This window comes from Mercenaria mercenaria, chromosome 3 (genome assembly GCF_021730395.1).
Source record: "Mercenaria mercenaria strain notata chromosome 3, MADL_Memer_1, whole genome shotgun sequence".
In the NCBI taxonomy this organism is placed as follows: Eukaryota; Metazoa; Mollusca; class Bivalvia; order Venerida; family Veneridae; genus Mercenaria; species Mercenaria mercenaria.
In genome coordinates, this window is record NC_069363.1 from 64,137,807 (window position 1) to 64,159,217 (window position 21,411).

Here is a 21,411-nt window from a genome sequence, read left to right on the forward strand (position 1 = left end):
ACTAAACCTTGCCTCGCTCAGCAAAATGGAATTAACTCCAGATGGTAGATCAGTCCATACTATGCCAGATATTAGGATAGGCACCAATGGTATTGAGAAACTTCTCAGCAACCTGAACCCCCATAAGGCCAGTGGTCCTGACAAAATCAAGCCTATAATACTTAAAACACTCTCTATAGAACTATCCCACATCCTTGAGGTCATATTCCAGAAATCCATGTAGGAAGGATCACTTCCATCCCAATGAAAATCCGCATATGTTGCCCCCATTTTTTAAAAAAGGTGTAGGTCAAATCCAGTAAATTATAGGCCAATTTCATTAACATGTGTCCTGTGCAAGGTGCTTGAACACATTGTTTCTTCATCTATTGTTAAGCACTTCACCAACCATGGTATTCTGTATGACGTGCAGCATGGTTTTAGGGAAAAAAGGTCATGTGTTACTCAGTTAGTTATGTTAGTAAATGATCTGGTCACTTCAGTCTACAATAAGAAACAAGAAGATCTTATACTGCTAGACTTTAGTAAGGCTTTCGACAAGGTTAGCCATGAGAAAGTTTTTCTAAAAATGCACGAATATGGGGTCAGAGGTAACACACTAAGATGGGCCAAAAGCTTCTTAGATACTAGGATCCAATCAGTAGTCCTAAATGGCACTACCTCTGATGCCATCCCAGTATCATCAGGTGTCCCACAGTAGTCTGTACTTGATCCCCTGCCTTTCCTAGCCTACATAAATGACCTCCCACAAAACGTCAGCTCCAAAGTCCGTCTGTTTGCAGATGACACGGCAATATATCTAACTCTGACATCTGCAGACCAATCTGTTACTCTCCAAAATGACCTCAAACTTCTAGAAAAGTGGAAGTTGGAGTGGGATATAGAGTTCAACCCCTCCTAGTGTCAAGTTATCCACGCCACTAGAAGGAAACACCCTATCCCTACCCAGTATTACCTACATGGAGTCCAACTTGAATCGGTCAGCTCAGCTAAATACCTTGGCGTGGATTCAAATGATCTATAATGGGACAGTCACATAAACAAGTCAACCAAGAAAGCTAACCAAACCCTAGGGTTTCTGCGAAGAAATATTAAGGTCAAATCCGAACCCATTAAGACCACTGCTTACCAGACTCTAGTCCGACCCCAGCTCGAATATGCCTCCGAGGTATGGTCGCCCCACACCCAAACTCAAATTGACCAAATTGAAAGCGTCCAAAGGAGAGCCGCCCGTTGGATCAAGACAGACTACGGCCGTACTTCCAGTGTAACAGATATGCTACACTCCCTAAACCTTCGTCGACTGAATTTAAGGCGTATAGATTCTAGGTTATCTCTCTTCTATAAGATTCATCAGGATCTGGTTGCCATCCCAATAGCAGATTACCTGACCCAATGACCCGCTATGTTCGCTATGGCCATTCCCTAAGTTATAGGTTAATTACGGCAACCACTGACTATTACAAGTTTTCTTATTTTCCGAGAACAGTGTACCATTGGAACCAACTTCCCCCCAGTGTTGCCCACCACCCTACCCTAGAGCAGTTCAGTGCTGCAGTTTCCAGCATAGAACATGTCTCGCCCTAGTTGTATTACTTTTATCCTTCTATCCAATCTACTTTAAACTTCTTGTACAGGCGCGCAGCTGCACATAATACTCGCAGAGAGGAGCGCTGCAGTATAGATAGATAGATAGATAGATAGATAGATAGGTAGGTAGGTAGGTAGGTAGGTAGGTAGATAGATAGATAGATAGATAGATAGATAGATAGATAGATATCCTGCAAACTCAAGTTTTAATCTTTTTATATCACCAAATTTATTTTTAGTTTCTTCCACTCTAAATTTTTTATCACTATATTTTTTCTCTTCTTGATTTTGACGCGCAAAACGTCTACGTTGCCGCAATGGGTTGACGTCAACGGCAGATAGATAGGTAAATTTTATTTACCGTCGCTTTGTGAAACAACGAACATAACTCTGTAGAGATTTTTAGCGACCCTATTTTAATAACAGTTTTACTAATTATACCTTACCCCCAGCAATTTGCTGGTACCCATTTGCAGCTGGGTCGACTGAGGCAATCGTGGTATTTAAAGACACACGCAATGGGAGTACCCAGGAATCGAACCCGGGGCCTTCACCTCCGTCGGAAAGCGTCTTAGCCCTCTCAACCATTGTGTCCACACAATTTCACAGCGGTTTGAACTGAATTACACAATGTGTATTTTTCTTAGTTAGGTTATAACAGTACAAGTAGTACTTATCGCTTGGGAGAAATGCACGAGATATATGTACGGTATGATACGGGAAAAAGGCACGATGGGCTAAGATATGTCACATGACCGCAGAGCCTCTTTCTGAAATCGGAACAATATGGCCGCCGAAAGTATCCGTCGGCAGACAAAATTGGCTATAAATTATGATTTTAGGTGAATTCTTACTCAATGCATCCATGGTTATGGCTGACGGTTCTCACATTCACCCATTTATAGAGCATGACGGGGATGCATATGGGCACACAGGCCTTGAAGGCGTTGATGAACTCAGTTTCATCAATGATGATGATATGGATCTCAACTTTTTCCACCGGGTGGATTCGGCCCAGGTTATTTATGAGAGGAGAAAACGAGCAAAACTCGTAGAAAAGTATCTGATTGGAGATCTGCTCGGAGAGGGCTCTTACGGCAAAGTCAAAGAAGTGCTTGACACTGAAACCCTCTGCAGGAGAGCTGTCAAAATTTTAAAGAAGAAAAGACTGAGACGAATTCCAAATGGTGAAATTAATGTTAAAAGGTGTGTTAATTGTGATTTTAGGTTTTATTCAAAGTCATTGGTTTATGGCAAAACTAAAGCAACAGTTGTCATTCAGTATTTTTTCAAAGATTTTGGCTACATAAAATTTTACTTGAAAGTTGAATCACAGGAGTCTGAAATTCTATCAATAAGACCATAGAAGTCTATCTTTACAAAAAAATACCCCCATATATATAAAATAAACACCAGGAATGAAACGTCAAAAACCCAGGGTCCCCTGAAAATACGCATGGAACACAGGGTGATCGCAATTTAGCGAGCGTAGTTAAGAAATAACACTAAAATACACCTGCCACACTCGACAACATTCAAATCTGATACACTTTACAAGAGTAATCAGCATGCCCATTCACGCACTGCAGCACGTGAATCACGTACAAAATATCAAATGCACGCATAAAAATCACTTGTTGGGGGTACATGCACGCAGAGATTCGGAACTCTAGTTCAGCTGCAATATCGCTGTTTATTTCATCGCGCACTTGCCAATTGTTTGGTATGGTCTAAAATGCAGATCCGGTCCACGAACGTTATAATTTCGTTTCCATCACCGAATTCTCGACGTAATTGTCAGCTGTATAGAGGGGTCTGGTAAATGTTTTAGTCGGACGTCATGCGGGTCGTGTGCAAAAAAAGAATGGATACGAAACGCAAAAAGGCATTTTAGCTTTAATAAACTCAACAAAAGGTTAACAGTATTTTATTTTTCGATATTTAACTGCAATTTTGATACACATTGCATATCTGTAATAGTTTGGCCATTTATTATTGATGGACGAATTTTACCAGTCTTCAGTTGACTGTATGTTATTTCGGACTAATCGTGTTCCGTTCACGAAATTGGGAATACATGAACCTTGCTGAAAAATTATTTATATTTAGTATAATATAGGGAGGGGTGTTTTGATTCAGAATTTCCTATCTTAACTTTGGAAAAACATTTTACATTTTCTAAAATTATCTCATCTGTTATACCCCACCCACGAGAGTTCTGTATGAAGAAAACAACAACAAAAAACAAACATAAAAAACATGTAATATACAAATTTCAGTAGTTAAATAGAAAATTTTCAGATCTGCCATGTAGTGTACCCCCAAATTTTGAAGTGTACCCCTATTTTGCAAAAGCAGGGGGTACATGTACCCTCAACTTTAAAAATGAGTGGGCATGCTGGTAATCAGACATTTTCTGAGGTTTTCTGAAATTTTCAGCTGTCGCCGAAGCCATTCGCTGACGTCACAACAACAACGACAATTACAGCACCGAGATAAAGATAAAATACTTATTTTATCCTTTAAAATTTGTACATCGAGTAAATAAGTATTAGAATATTTATATGTTTACATCAGTCTATAATATCCACTAGATTCCTTTTGCAATAAAAAGATAATTTACAAAATTTGATTGGGAAAACCCGTAAAGGGAGGTTACTCTTGGGATTAGCCATTTTACGATGCAGCGGAATATCTAAATTTCAGTAGTAAAATTTGATACTTGGTGTACAATGACTTTTTTATATGAATAGAGCAATATGAAAATGTCTGTTATGTAATTTGAAGGTAAGACTGTACGGGAATTGCTACTTTCTAATTTTATCCCGGCGCTGTAATTGTTGTTATTGTTGTGACGTCAGCGAATGGCTTCGGCGACAGCTGAAAATCTCAGAAAACCTCAGAAAATATCTGATTACTCTTGTAAAGTGTATTAGATTTGAATGTTGTCGAGTGTGGTAGGTGTATTTTAGTGTTATTTCTTAACTACGCTCGCTAAATTGCGATCACCCTGTGTTCCGTGCGTATTTTCAGGGGACCCTGGGTTTTTGACGTTTCATTCCTGGTGTTTATTTTATATATATAGGGGGTATTTTTTGTAAAGATAGACTTTTATGGTCTTATTGATAGAATTTCAGACTCCTGTGGTTGAATGATGCTGTTTGATTTTTGACTGTTGCTATCATCAGTGTCAACCAAAGTATTCAAATTAGTTTTACATGGAAAATGATGTCAGGAGTCTCGTTTGCTTTTGTGACTGCTGCCAGGGTCCATGCAAGGGGGAATTTCGCATGATTTTTTGGAGTGATAATTTCAGTAATACCAAACGCTAGAAGAAATGCAAAAAATACAAACATTCTTTTCAACTTCAGGGCTAGCGCTGGGTTGAAAAAAGTTTGAGCCAAATATTTACGCCGTAGATCGAAGAGGCTCGCACGCCCATTTGCGTGTCCAAGACAGGGCTTTGGTGGGGTTCACAGGAGGCTGTGCCCCCAGAAGCTTTTGGGCTTTAAGTTATTCAAATGCTTAGATTGCAGCAGAAAACACCATTATCCACAAATGTTGAAACATACTATATGCTTCATAACTGAACGTTCTGTCCTTGTGTTACGAATAATAAGCAAAACAGTGCATCAAGAATAAATTTAGTTTTTAACCATAGTTTATATCATTTCTCAATAAAGTAACAGTATAGGCTCGCACGCCCATCATGTAATATAATATTGTATCCACAACAGGGCTTTGGTGGGGTTCACAGGGGGCTTTGCCCCCAAATACTTCTCGGCTATTTTGGGGTATTTCAAATGCTTTGATTGCAGCAGAAAACACCATTATCCACAAATATTGAAACATATTAAATGCTTCATAACTGAATAGTCTGTCCTTGTGTAATAATAAGCAAAACAGTGCATCAAGGATGAATTTATTTGAAAAGGTCTATTTTCCGGGATCTGGACATTTGCCCCCCAGGACATTTTGCACCCCCCCCCCATGAAAAAGTGGACTGCTGGACATTTGCCCCTCAGTTTGAAATGCCCCCCCCCCCCCCCCCCCCCCCCCCCCCCCATAATCTTTAGGGAACTTGATACAAGACACTCGTCATATTTAAGGGGACAGTGGCTTTCTATTTTCCATTTTTTAGCTGGATTTAGAGTCCTAGTCTCACTTTTCACAGATTTTGCTTTCTTTGCAGGAGGTAAACTACCTGATTCAGAACTATGTTTCTCAGCCATAATGACAAGCAAGAAATGAATTTAAAAACATTTTAATATATACTTATTGCCATCAATAATGAATTACTCATTCAAATAATTTTATTTAATCAATCTTTTTTGAACAATAAAGATCAAACTTTAATCTTGTCTTTTGATGAGATAATAACAGAAGGACCAATATTTTATTCAATCAAGGAACTTCAATCATGGCATGATTGTACCACAAACAAACACCTTTGATCCATGTGTATTCATTAATCAGTGCCAATGTAGCTAAACAAACTGTGAGAGATGCTCAATTTTCCTTTTCAGTATGTTGCCAAAAGTGACTTTTTTCATGCTTTGCTTTTTAACTTTGAAATGCACATTCTGTTTTCAGTTCTAGACAAATGTTATTTACAGTATTCTGCAAGCTTTAGATGAGTGAAAGTCACATTTTTCTAAAATATCACAATTCTCCAGACAGAATTTGAAAAAATAAAAACTTGCATATTTCTTTTAATAAGTTTCTCATTATTTCATTATTGTGAAAATAAGTTTCTGATTATTTTATTATTGTGTTTGATCAACAAATATTTTTCTTTACGTAGAAATGCCAAAAATAATTAGTATAACTTTAAAAGTTATCAATTATTCATTAATTTAAAATAAATTACATAATTTCCCCTGCTCACTAATAGATACACTTGTAAGGTAGACTGGCTCTCCAATAAACAATGACCCTTGTTTATTTTAGCCATACTGTGATGGTCTTTAGCCCCCAGCTGTGCTGGTGAAGACAAAAACCCCTTGGCCCACTGCCAAAATCTAGGCCTTTAATTACCCTGGAGGGCACAGGTTTATTGTCACTTGATGGTGTTAATGGACCATGGACTGTGCCTCTTGTTTATTGCATGTTTTGTCACAGTCTGTCTTGGTACTCTTTGGTCCAAAATAACATTATATAAAATTGACTGATTTTAATTCTTTTAGTAGGTTTTTTTAGAGTTTGAGCCATTTCTGAATTGTCTTGAGCCAAAATTAGCATTTTAAGCATTTTGCTCAAAATGCCCATTCCAGCGCTAGCCCTGAACTTTAACAGGCTGGTAACATTGCCAATGGGCTTTAGAGCGGGTAGAAACCTTCTTCTAATGTTTCTTGAAAAATAATGAAGATATTTCTTTCAAACTTGGTCCATTTATTAAGCATAACATATGACGCATACTAAGGTAGAAATAACTTTGTTGCCTTCAGTTTTGTTAGAATAACTTTCCTTTTTCAGATTTTTATGATGCATAATTTTTGAAGTCCAAAAAAATTATGTTTTAATGCAATGTTTAAAACAGAAAATAGTTCAGTGGGTTTCTATTGCTCAAAACTTGTGCGCCAATACCTTTATTCTATGTATTTAAGGTTAATACTTTGTTTCTAGTGCAGATGTATGAACAATTTTTTTACAACTAACATTTTTAGCTTGACTATTCGAAGAATAGGGGAGCTATCCTACTCGCGTTGGCGTTAGCGTGAGCGTCACACAAATGTTAAAGTTTGCGTACCACCCCAAATATTTTCAAAGTCCATTGAGATATTGCTTTCATATTTTGCATACTTGTTAACCATCATGACCCCAGTCTGTAAAAAGGTTGGCAACTCTATCAAGCATCTTGACTGAATTATGGCCCCTTTTCGACTTAGAATAAATGTTAAAGTTTGTGTACCACCCCAAATATTTTCAAAGTCCATTGAGATATTGCTTTCATATTTTGCATACTTGTTAACCATCATGACCCCAGTCTGTAAAAAGAAGGAGGCAACTCTATCAAGCATTTTGACTGAATTATGGCCCCTTTTTGACTTAGAATAAATGTTAAAGTTTGCATACCACCCCAAATATTTTCAAAGTCCATTGAGATATTGCTTTCATATTTTGCATACTTGTTAACCATCATAACCCCAGTCTGTAAAAAGGAGAAGGCAACTCTATCAAGCATTTTGACTGAATTATGGCTTCTTTTCAACTTAGAATAAATGTTAAAGTTTGCGTACCACCCCAAATATTTTCAAAGTCCATTGAGGTATTGCTTTCATATTTTGCATACTTGCTTACCATGATGACCCCAGTCTGTAAAAAGGAGGTGGCAACTCTACCAAGCATTTTGACTGAATTATGGCCCCTTTTTGACTTAGAATATGCTTATTGTAATGTTTAAGTTTTACTCATTGCTTATATTATTCTATCAAGCACTGAGAATAGTCGAGCGCGCTGTCCACTGACAGCCCTTGCTCTATAATGTTGTTAGTGAAAGCACAGTAAAATGTATACATTCATGTACAGTCAGGGGTGTAACTGTTTTAAGTTATGTAACCTATTTCAGTTATTTTTTTCAAGCATTTTATAACCTGTATTAGTAATAAAATATAAGTTAACTCAGTTACTCCAAAAAAGTCTTTTTGCTGTTCTCACAAAGTGACCTATACAGTGAAATAAGTAGCAATCTGTTGTTAATCAAATTCTCTTTTAGTCTGATCATGACCTGATAAGCATAATGGGACACTAAGAGTTTTATAGCTTTAAACCTTTTGCGTAAAACTATCAGCCTTGCGTAAAACTTTATCAGCCTTGCGTAAAAAAATTTACTGCATAGCTGGAAAGATAAGAGTTCAAGGATTCAGGAAATAATTGCATTAGTCACATTCAAAATGAGGAATTGGTACCAGAGGGCTTTGTAAGTATTTTATGATAACTGAAACAAGTTATGAAAATATAAGCAATAACTCAAATGGGTTATAAACTGCGATAACTTGAAACAGTTACACCCCTGACTGATGTACTAGCGCAATAATTTAGAGCATTAGAAAGCCATTGAACCCTTTTTTGTTTTAAACTTAGCATTAGAACATATTTTTTTTGGACTTCAAAAATTATGCGTCATAAAAATCTGAAAAGGGGAAATAATTCTACCAAAACTGAAGGCAACCAAGTTATTTTTATTTTAGTTTGTATCATATGAAATGCTTAATAAATGGACCAAGTTTGAAAGAAATATCTTTACTATTTTTCAAGAAATATTAGTTTTTATGTCGAAAGCCCGATTGGGCAATGTTACCAGCCTGTTTAATGACCCAAGTATGACTTACAAAATGTATGTTAATTATAAACTCTGCTGTATGAATTCTGCCAATTATAAACAACATCAGTTTTACAGAACTAGAAACAGAAAATACGCTTGCACTAATTTAGTAATTAATCTGTCTTGAATGGACAGCGGTAAGTATACAGTGCCATTTACGGTACATGATGTGTACCAGTCAGTGTCATCCCTCTGTTGTTCGCCATTTCTTTTTCATTTTTTTTCGAGGGGAAATTTTTTGAAACATGGGGATTGGGAAGGGGTTCTACCCTCCCTTCAACGGGGTCTGGGTGGCCCTTGGAAAATTTTGCATATAGCTATCTAAAATGGTGCAATCTGGTGACTTTTTGGACTGCTGAGTAACTGTTGAACATACTTGTTTTTTTTTTAGTTTTCACCCCTATTTACAGTTTACTGTGTTTTTAAAACAATATGTTTAAGTGTCAAAAATATTTAATTTAATATATTTTATAAAAAGACATCTAAAGATACCAATTTGCGTTTTTGTTCTACTCAACTACAAGATACAGGTTTACCTTTGTCTGCAGAATTTGAGACACAACATTAATTGCAAGTGTCTATAGCTGATCTGTTCGGCAGTAAGCAACTTTTATGATTTAATGTATCACCTATAATCCGAGTCAGCGGGGTGTGAAAATACGGCGTTGTGGATTATCAATTTTGTACAATACCCTGTCACCAAAGTGATCTAGCAAGGTGTCAGCGATATGACAAGATTTTGAGTACATATCAGTCGCCGATACACTTCATGATAAATTGACAATATCTGCACGGGAAGACCGCTGTATTTATTCTCAGTTTTATTTTCTGACCTTTTCAGATATTTACGAGTTTGGCATTTCGCTATTCTTTGAAATATTGGGGCAGCAGATGCTTATCTCACTATAGGCATTTAGCTCAAGCATAGATGCAACATTTTTGCATAATTATTTTCTGGTAAATTCCTTGATCATCAAAGACAGTATACTACTGGTTTCAATTGCTATATTCTATAAAATAAATACTAGTCATGCTAGTACAAATGCTGGAGACAACCATGAAGATTTTTGTTATCATTTTGATCAAATTATGCAAATTTCTGTATTTAGCTTCTTTTTCAACAAAATTCGTTTGCGCCTGTCAGCAAGTTATTATTTCAGTAATTGCACATCACTACTGAATTAAACTGCACACACTTCTTCGCTTTGGTAATACCGACTGAATTACAAGTGAGATGAGTCCCCAAAAAGCCAGGACTCGGATCTATGTCTGTAACAGTACCAAGTTTAAACAAGTACTGGAAGCTGTAGTGTATACCAGTAGGTGGCGAAGTCCAGTGATTTGAATCATTTGATTTTGGTCGCTGTATCTTTGAGAAGTAAACCTGCATATATTATTTCTATTTTCATTACTCTTGTTCCGTTAGTTATGTATTTGTCTTTATGTTTTAAATGCCTGTCTGTTTTTTCAGAGAAATACAGTTGCTGAAGAGGTTACGTCACAAAAATATTGTTGATCTTATAGAAGTGCTTTACAATGCTGAGAAACAGAAAATGTATCCTTTGCACTAAAATTGTAATGATCTTGCCGACATATTCTACATTCCTCAAGTTACCAACTGTTGTGAAATATTAATTAAGTCCTATTTGAGATTATAAAGTTACTATAAATCTTTGAAAAGGATGTGGACATGTGTTAGGGAACCACATATCAAACCTTTGTAAGGAGGTAACTGGCTTTTAAAGTATAATAAATCCTATGTAGACTGACCTAGATGAACTACTTAATTATGCATTTATTGCTTCAGTACTCTAAACACACTGTGCTCTAAGTACATAAAAAAAGAAGTTACTTTGAACTTTTATTGTATACATTGTATTTAAATGGTTTGATAATTTCAACGAATTGAGCATGTAGTGTTCATGTAGAACATGACATATATTTACAGTATAAACTAAAAGGATAATCATGGCGGTTATGAATGTTACCAGCATGCAGGAAAGTCTTGATTTCAGTAAATTAATGTATTGCAAAAATTTATGCAAAATTTTGATAAAAATACTTGCTAAATGGTTTTCATAACTGTTGAACAGTATTACATATTTTACAGTGCATGATTGAGTGTCCATTTTGTTTTGCATACAATAATTGGCCATCATGCATTCAGTTAACAGGTTTGAAATATCAGAAATTTAGTTTTTTAGCTCACCTGTCACAAAGTGACAAGGTGAGCTTTTGTGATCGCTCGGTGTCCGTCGTCCGTCCGTGCGTCCGTCCGTAAACTTTTGCTTGTGACCACTCTACAGGTCACATTTTTCATGGGATCTTTATGAAAGTTGGTCAGAATGTTCATCTTGATGATATCTAGGTCAAGTTCGAAACTGGGTCACGTGCCTTCAAAAACTAGGTCAGTAGGTCTAAAAATAGAAAACCTTGTGACCTCTCTAGAGGCCATATGTTTCACAGGATCTTCATGAAACTTGGTCAGAATGTTCATCTTGATGATATCTAGGTCAAGTTCGAAACTGGGTCACGTGCCTTCAAAAACTAGGTCAGTAGGTCTAAAAATAGAAAAACCTTGTGACCTCTCTAGAGGCCACATATTTCACAAGATCTTCATGAAAATTGGTCAGAACGTTCACCTTGATGATATCTAGGTCATGTTCGAAACTGGGTCACGTGACGTCAAAAACTAGGTCAGTAGGTCTAAAAATAGAAAAACCTTGTGACCTCTCTTAAGGCCACATTTTTTATGGGACCTGTATGAAAGTTGGTCTGAATGTTCATCTTGATGATATCTAGGTCAAGTTCGTACTGGGTCACGTGCGGTCAAAAACTAGGTCAGTAGGTCTAAAAATAGAAAAACTTTATGACCTCTCTAGAGGCCATATATTTCATGAGATCTTCATGAAAATTGGTCAGTATGTTCACCTTGATGATATCTAGGTCAAGTTCGAAACTGGGTCACGTGCCTTCAAAAACTAGGTCAGTAGGTCAAATAGTAGAAAAACCTTGTGACCTTCCTAGAGGCCATATTTTTTTATGGGATCTGTATGAAAGTTGGTCTGACTGTTCATCTTGATGATATCTAGGTCAGTTTCGAAAGTGGGTCACGTGCCTTCAAAAACTAGGTCAGCAGGTCAAATAATAGAAAAACCTTGTGACCTCTCTAAAGGCCATATTTTTCATGGGATCTGTATGAAAGTTGGTCTGAATGTTCATCTTGATGATATCTAGGTCATGTTTGAAACAGGGTCATGTATGGTCAAAAACTAGGTCAGTAGGTCTAAAAATAGAAAAACCTTGTGACCTCTCTAGAGGCCATACTTGTGAATGGATCTCCATAAAAATTGGTCAGAATGTTCACCTTGATGATATCTAGGTTAAGTTCGAAACTGGGTCACGTGCCTTAAAAAACTAGGTCAGTAGGTCTAATAATAAAAAAACCTTGTGACCTCTCTAGAGGCCATACTTTTTATGGGATCTGTATGAAAGTTGGTCTGAATGTTCATCCTGATGATGTCTAGGTCAGGTTTGAAACTGGGTCAACTGCAGTCAAAAACTAGGTCAGTAGGTCTAAAATTATTAAAATCTTTTGACCTCTCTAGAGGCCATATTTTTCAATGGATCTTCATGAAAATTGATCTGAATGTTCACCTTGATGATATCTAGGTCAGTTTCGAAACTGGGCCACGTGTGGTCAGAAACTAGGCCAGTAGGTATAAAAATAGAAAAACCTTGTGACCTCTCTAGAGGCCATATTTTTCATGAGATCTTCATGAAAATTAGTGAGAATGTTCACCTTGATGATATCTAGGTAAAATTCAAAACAGGGTCACGTACCTTCGAAAACTAGGTCAATAGGTCAGATAATAGCAAAACCTTGTGACCTCTCTAGAGACCATATTTTTCAATGGATCTTCTTGAAAATTGGTCAGAATTTATATCTTGATAATATCTAGGTCAAGTTCAAAACTGGGTCACATGAGCTCAAAAACTAGGTCACTATGTCGAATAATAGAAAAAACGAAGCATACTCAAAACTGGGTCATGTGGGAAGAGGTGAGCGATTCAGGACCATCATGGTCCTCTTGTATAACTAGAATATCCAAGTGAAATATTGGTATAAATCTCAATTATTGCACAAGTTGCATTGATCAATATTAAGGTCAGTTGTAATACAAGTAAGCAGCATATACATTTTGTATATAATTCAGTATAACAATTTGTCTGTCAGTGACAGCTATTAGATGTCTAGCACTTTAGCTGGTGGGGTGGAATAAGGAAATATCGGCAGCATTTCTCACATGGATGAGATATTAGCACCACAAGTTGAAGATTGTTGGTTTGAGCTCAGCTTTGATCATCACCTAGCATATGTGATATCATTACTTGTTTTTCTTGGAAGCAAATTTAAGACTTGAGTTGTTCAAGTTGAATGCTATTATTAGCCAAAAAGCTTACAGAATGAGAAAGTTGTAGTTTCCTTAACACTATTGTAGGTATATGATAATGGAATACTGTGCCGATGAGCTACAGAGTATGCTAGAAAGTGCTCCAGAGAAAAAATTCCCTGTTTGGCAGTCACATCTGTAAGATATTAGCATTTTTAGCTCAATTATTCAAAGAAGCGGGTGGGCCATTGCACTCTCCCTTGTTTGTGTCACTATTGTATTCAGGTTAAAATTTTTTGGCAAGTCTTTCAACTCAACAATCATCATACTTCACATATTAAAGGGTTGGTCTTGGTTAAGTCTGTCCCTCTGTCGGAATTTGTGCTGTGCATGTCACAACAAGTATTTGACGTAGAGTCATCAAACCTCAAAGGATAGTTGTTTGGCAGATGAAGTTGTGCACCTGGGTTTTTGTTTGGGTTTCACTCAGCCAGACCAGAGTTATGACCCTTGATATAGTCAAAACTATACATGAAAAGGCCTAAAAGTTTGTGTCACACCTGCTTCAAAAAGTGTTTGACATAGAGTCATGAGTTATATAGAATGTGAAGTTGTGCACCTGTTGTTCATGACTAGGATTTCACTCGGCCAGTCCGGAGTTAATTAGTTTTGACGAATGACACCAGAGTTGTTCTCCAGTGTCCATGTCGTTTGTAGACATCATGTTAATGATTTTCAGCTAGCTTGTATCTCGCTTATTGCCTGTCACAGAGGTAATGTATGAAACTTTATACATGCCTTTCCCGTGATAATGTCAGCTGAATGATATAGGTTCCATAACTCTTGCTTTCATTTTGATGAAAGGCCATTTGAACTGGACAGTTGAAGAATAGTGAGAGTCATTGTGTGTCGGCATTGGCATTAAAGTCTTCTATTCAGGTTCATATTGCAGCATCCATTGCATGTATTGAACTGAAACTTGACACAAATTATTGCTCTTTTTGAACTTAGAGCAGTTAAAAAATTTGGTTAAAAGTTTATGTGCAACTTACTAACTAAAGCCCCCTACCTCCACATTGTGAACCTCCACACTCCACTTCCATTTCAACTTTAAAATAATTTTAGATATTTTCCTTGAGCACCGCTTTACCAAAATTGTTCAAGTAAGCTGCCAAAAAAAAAGCTGTGAATTCAGTTTAGGGACCTAGATCCATAATGACCTTTTGAAATGAAAGGCCATTTTGAAGTCTTATATAAATGAACGTAATCTTGTTAAATGCGACAAATACAATTTCCTTTAATTTTCCATTTCAGATATTTTGTACAGTTGATTGATGGGTTGGAATACCTTCACAGTAAGTCAGTGATCCACAAAGACATAAAACCAGGGAACCTACTTGTTACCACGGATCAGGTGTTAAAAATCACCGATCTAGGAGTTGCAGAGGTAAATGGAAGACAAGACTATATCCTTTACCCTGCTAAATTTCAAAATTTAATAATTGAATAACGAACAGTATAGACCATGGTCAGCCTGCACAGATGTGCTGGCTTATCTTGGTCTACACGAGTCGCAAAGACAGAATTACTTGCAGGCAGCAGACTAATGGTTAAACATATATCATAAGTAAAAAAAATAACAGGACTTGCCATGTTTAATTGTTGAAGTTTGATGAGATTACAGTATAAGTAATCTCTGAAAAAAAAGACATTCTGTTTATTCCCATAAAATAATTATTTGGAAAATATCTTAATATCTGAAACTGTGTATAAGCAAAATAATCTTATTGAGGAAAGAAAATCAAGTATGTTTGGTTATAATTGCACTATCTGAAAGATTTATGAATTTCAGTATTTTAGTGGGAAAAAACACTTTACTTCCTGGTTAATTTCTGTTTAACATGTCTTACCTATTTGTTAAACATGTATATATCTTTTTAGCTCACCCGAGCATGAGGTGCTTGTGGTGAGCTATTGGGATAATTGGTTGTCCATCTGCTGTCCACAGTTTCTTTAAAAAAGATCTCATAAACCACAAAGCCGAAATCATTAATTTTCACAGGAATGTTCTTTGTGTGACTGCCTGTCAGATAACTTGAAATCAAGGTCATCCATGCAGAATTTTGGTTGCCATAGCAACCAAAAGGAATAACTTAAAACATTTTCTTCTATATAGTAAATTGGAAAACTTTGAAAATCTTCTCCTCTGAAACTGCTGGCCCATTTTCAAAATAGTTCTACAGCAGTGGTCCTTTAGGGTTCCTTTGATAAAATTCTGTCAAATCATTCTGTTACATTGAAAGTAAAGGTCACCAGTGGGTGGGGCTAGTTTTCATATATATATGGCTATAAGGAAAACTTTAAAATTCTTCTCTGAAACTGCTGGCTCCACATCAGAATATTTTGACATTGTTTATCCTTGGGTGACCCTCTGTCAGATTCTTTGAAATTATTTCTGTTTTTTTTTTTATAAAAGCTTAAATCATTCTGTTTCTTATCAGAGCATCTGGTTTTCCCTATATGGCTTTATAGAACAGTTTGAAAATCCTCCTCTGTAACTGGCGGCCCACCTGTGTTGTCATTCTTTCCACGCACATGCACACATTTCTAGTCCTGTATTAGGTGTAGGTGAAACTTTAAAAATCTTGTTAGAAAACACTATCCCTATTTCAGAATAATTTCACAGATATTTTCCTTGTGTGACCCTCAACCAAAAGAGTTCATGCTAGCGGTCTAGGGTCATCATGGCCCTCTTGTTTGGTGATCCATATTATTATCTGAGCACAAAATGCAGACAAATACTTCTTTATTTCATTTGTGCATAGGTGACAATATATCATTATATACTTGCTTGAGATGTGAAGGGCAGATGAGTCGAATCATTATTATCTTTTCCTGCCGCATAAGAATTCATAAGAATAATAACAAAATTGTACAGAATCAATAGAATGAAAATTGTTTCCCAGTGCTTATTTTTTCACTAGTATCTTTAGTAACCCAAAGAACTATAATAATGCCATGGGCGCCAGTTAAAATGCTGGTACTAACTAATAGATTATGCATAAACTACTCTGTTCTTTCTTTAGGCTTTAGACTCATTTAGTAAAGATGATACATGTAAAACAAGTCAGGGATCTCCAGCATTTCAACCTCCAGAGATAGCCAATGGTAACGAGACATTCCAAGGCTTTAAAGTGGATGTTTGGTCAGCTGGTGTTACACTGTAAGTATTGCTTGTCTCAGACTATCTGTCTGTGCAGCTGCATGTATAGTCTTTCATGTAAAGTTCAAATTTATTATCAATGAGGTATTTTAGCTCACCTGTCACATAGTGACAAGGTGAGCTTTTGTGATCACCCTTCGTCCGTCGTCAGTCCGTGCGTCCGTCCGTCAACAATTTCTTGTCTGCACGATATTGGTTTCATTTATGATTTTATTTTAACCAAACTTGCACACAACTTGTATCACCATAAGATCTCGATTCCTTTCTTGAACTGGCCAGATCCCATTATGGGTTCCAGAGTTATGGCCCCTGAAAGGGCCAAAATCAGCTATTTTGACCTTGTCTGCACAATAGCAGCTTTATTTATTATTTGATTTTTACCAAACTGGCACACAACTTGTATCACCATAAAATCTTGGTTCCTTTCTTGAACTGGCCAGATCCCTTTATGGGTTCCAGAGTTATGGCCCATGAAATGGCCAAAATTAGCTATTTTGACCTTGTCTGCACAATAGCAACTTCATTTATGATTTGATTTTAACCAAACTTGCACACAACTTGTATCACCACAAGATCTTGGTTCCTTTCTTGAACTGGCCAGATTCCATTATGGGTTCCAAAGTGATGGCCCCTTAAAGGTCCAAAATTGGCTATTTTGGCTTTTGCAGCCATATAGAGACTTCATTTATGGTTTTATTTGATACAAACTTTCAAAATATCTTCAACAACAATAAATCTTGGATTCCATGACAAATCAGATCCAATCGTAGGTTCCAGAGTTATTTTATATCTGATTACCTCCCCTGCTTGTAGTCAAAATGGATTTATATCAGTAAGTACTAATAGGACTTATTTGAAATTTCATTATTGTCATTAGTTGGACTGAGCCAATCAGGGTAGATAACTATGGACTGATATTATGTCAAATTACCTCCCTTTATTTCAAATTAAAATGGGTATATCTCCATAACTAATGAAGATACTGATCTGAAATTTCATTTATGTCAACAGATTTATTTGGCAGATCCTTCTTTTGTTCTCTTACAATAATTTTCTTTTTAACTACTTCCCTTTTACGTTACTATAAATAGCTTATTTTAGTAACTTTTTTATTATTGGCCGTAGGGAAAAACCGAGACCACTTTTCTGTGGTATAACATGGATGGTACCTCCAATTTTTAGGAGTATTTTGAGATATCTGTACCTTGTAAGAATTTCTTATTTCTTTTTGGTTAAATTTCTTTCCTTTGTTGTTCCTGTCCTTTGGACTTAGATATTTTTTCTGAGGACCTTCTTGTCCTCAGGTGCAATGATAACAGGTGAGCGATATAGGGCCATCATGGCCCTCTTGTTAAATTATAGAAAAACCTTGCTATCATATTAAAAACACTGGAGGGTACATTTTCTTCTTGATTTTTGTCGAGCCTGCTTGCAGAAGCGAAGACATAGTTGTCCAAATGGTGGTTCGATGTATGTGCGTGTGTGCATCCGTCAGTCCGGATTTGTTTGTCCGGACCATGATTTTGACATGCATAGAGCAATCGTGTTTATATTTGGCATGAATGTTAACCTTAATGAGATGGAGTGTCATGCGCAAACTCCAGGTTCCTATCTCAAAGGTCAAGGTCACAGTTGTAGGTCAAAGGCCATTTCAGATCTTGTCCGGCCCATAACTTAGACATGCATTGAGGAATCTTGTTTATATTTGGCTTGAATGTTAAGTTCAGTGAGACGGAGTGTCATGCATGAACCGCAGGTACCTATTTCAAAGGTCAAGGTCACAGTTGGAGGTCAAATGTCATGTCAGATATTATCCGGCCCATAACTTTGACATGCATAGAGGAAACTTGTTTATATTTGGCATGAATGTTTAACTCACTGAGTTGGACTCTATCTCAAAGCTCAGGGTCACAGTTTGGGGTCAAAGGGCGGGCTCGATTAAAAACTTTTGTCTATAAAATCTTGGCCATGTTTAAAACTGGTTTACACAAGGTAAAATAACTTGGTCACTAAGTAGAAACTTTGTTTACACTAAAGGCCGCAGTTTCTACTTGATGATCATAAATCTTTGTCAGAATGCCTCATGGAAATCTAGGTCAAGTTCAAGTGTGAAACCAAGGTGAAAAACTAGGTCAGAAAGTTAAATCCTAGAAAAATCTTGTTATTCTTGAGAAGCCACATTTTATACTTGATCTTTATAAAACTTTCTTATAATGTTTCCTCTATGAAATCTTGGTCATATTCAAAACTGGGTTGCCTGAGGTCTTTAACTAGGTCTCTATGTCAAACATAGGAAAAACTTGTTAGAGGCTACATTTTCTACTTGATCATCGTAAATCTTTGTCAGAATATTTGCCTCTATGAATCCTTTGGCCATTTTCAAAATTGGGTTACTAGGTCAGTAGGTTACAACATAGAAAAACCTTGTTAACACTCTTGAGCCAATGTTTTCTACTTAATCATCATACACCTTTGTCAGAATGTATTTCTGTACGAAGTCTAGGTCAGATTCAGAAATGGGATACCTGAGGTGTTTGTTTCTGTGAAATCTAGATCAGATTTAGAACTAAGTCTTATGAGTTCAGAAACTAAATCAGTAAGTTGAATCATTGAAAAAACATGGATAATACTCTTAGAGTTTGAAATTAAATTATCTAGTCAAAATGTTTGACTGCCTTAAATCTATGATAAATTTGTAACAGGGTTACTTGAATAGGTAAAAAGTTAGGTCACTGGTTCAAATGATTAAAAAATGTTGGTTAACGATATACCTGAATTACGTAAACCATGGCTCTTTGAAATCTAAGCCAAAGTAAATATCTTGGGGGGGTAAGAACTAGGTCAGATGGGCGATCTAGGACCATTATGGCCTTCTTGTTTTGTTGAGGTCCACATTTTGGCTCATCTTAATACAAGATGCTCAATTTAATAGTTACATTTTGTAATACCTAGATTTTTCTAGCAGTAAAACTCAGGTGAACAATCAAGGACCATCATGGCCTTCTTGTCTAAAATACTGATTAAAACATGTTAGAGCATATATAAAGTAGTACGTGATCATTGCACAGAACTAAAATGAGAAGTCTATATGCCATTATGTATTTCTAGATATAACATGACGACAGGCCTATACCCATTTGAAGGAGAAAATATCTACAAATTATTTGAAAATATCAGCAAAGGAGATTATATCATTCCTGATTCACTGGATAAAATGTTATCATCACTACTTAAAGGTAAGTTCCATCATTATTACTATAAAATTTTATGATAGATTCTCTGTGTACTGTTACTTTAATTTTAAAGGGAAATTATTTATTAAGAAGGTTTAATGGTTCTATCCAAGTTCTTTCAGTGCTAAAAAAACCCTGAAATTAAGTGGTTTTTTATTTGTTATTAAAAGTATGTTGTAGATTTTCAGAAAACAGAATTATCGGGCATTTCAGTATTTCTTAAAATGTGTAGAACAGTTCTAAAACGGTCCATATTCTAATATTATGCAGAACATATCTATATGATTCTTTCCTATTTATTAGGGATTTTGAATTTCTGTTGAATATTGAGACCATCTATATCTAGGTTTAAGTTTTGTTTGTGATTATGTATTTAGAGAAAACTGCAGTGAATGTTGGGGAGATTACAATAACCCTTACCATGCTGGACATGTAAGATTCTGCCTTTGCGGGCAGTGCAGATCATGATCATTCTGCACATCCATACAGTCTGATCATGATCTGCACTGTTCCCAATTCGGTAAGTTTCTTTTTGGTATGCTCCCCTTTTGGCTGTTAATGGTACTGTCCAAACTGAAAGATGGACAAGTTCATTATAGAAATTAAGGAGGGTAAGGGTTAAAGCTTCCTATATTTACTTTTACAGAAATGTTACAGTATGATGCATCAAATAGAATATCAATAGCAGAGATCAAACACCATGAGTAAGTACATGTTTGCAAGAATTTTCTTAGCCCTATTTTCCTCTAGTGGTAGGGGGCAAGTGTGGTTGAATTGGCAGACTTCTAATCACTTGCCCTCTCCATGTTTCCTTGTCTGTTTTGGCTCATACCTCACCCAGGTTGTCATGTGAGGAAGAGGCAGAAACATGTCTTTCTCAACTATAAAAAGCTGGAAAATGACCATATGTCTTCAACTGTGTCTGTGTCAAATCAAACTTGTATTTTCCTAATGGATGTATCTTGTCAAACTTTGTCAAAGTAGACATTCACTTAAAACTTTCATTGGTAGTTAAATCAAACATAGGATTATTATTCAGCGTGTGAAGTTGTGCACCAGAGATTTTATTTGGGATATGTGCGAATGCGCAGGCTTGTCTGGATCCATGCTGGTCGCAAACACACTATATTGGTTTTCTCAAGGTGCGTATCAGTTGTTGTTATTGGTTCTATTTTTGTTGATCAGTTGGTACAGGAAGAAGTTTCACCAGACGTCGGATATAGTTCCTTTTCCAATCCATCCGGAGGGATGTGACACCTTGCGTAGCATGACTGTGATCCAGTATGTTGAGGACCTGCACAGAGGTACTCATAGTGAAGATGAAGAAGATGAAGAAGAGTACGAGGAAGATAAAATAGTCCAAACCCCTGTCTCACCCGTAGAGGGCAATGGTACTCAAATCAATTCACACAGTAAGTATCTTTTGTTAGTGGTAGAAGTAAAGATAAAATAGTTCAAATTTGTTTCACCCATAGAGGACAACAGTACTTAAGTTTCACACAGTATGTATTTACTTTGTCGGCAGAAACAGTAGAGGAAGATAAAATAGTTCAATTTTCTCGCCCATAGAGGGCAACAGTACTTAAGTTTCACACAGAATGTGTCACTTTGTCGGCAGAAAGATAAAATAGTTCAAATTCATCTCGC

At 36.4% G+C, this 21,411-nt stretch overlaps 1 protein-coding gene across 1 annotated transcript in view; it reads left to right on the plus strand.

Annotated features, from left to right (window-relative positions):
* The first annotated feature begins 2,355 nt into the window (after positions 1-2,355).
* The window catches only part of LOC123524524 (serine/threonine-protein kinase stk11-like), a 29,001-nt gene continuing 9,945 nt past the window's right edge, over positions 2,356-21,411 (plus strand). Inside the window, exons 1-8 of the mRNA XM_045302771.2 lie at positions 2,356-2,796; positions 10,386-10,469; positions 13,417-13,506; positions 14,623-14,755; positions 16,395-16,531; positions 19,640-19,767; positions 20,411-20,468; positions 20,950-21,176. Coding sequence (XP_045158706.2) covers positions 2,423-2,796; positions 10,386-10,469; positions 13,417-13,506; positions 14,623-14,755; positions 16,395-16,531; positions 19,640-19,767; positions 20,411-20,468; positions 20,950-21,176 — 1,231 coding nt within the window. The 5' untranslated portion in view covers positions 2,356-2,422. The remainder of the gene's footprint in view (positions 2,797-10,385; positions 10,470-13,416; positions 13,507-14,622; positions 14,756-16,394; positions 16,532-19,639; positions 19,768-20,410; positions 20,469-20,949; positions 21,177-21,411) is intronic.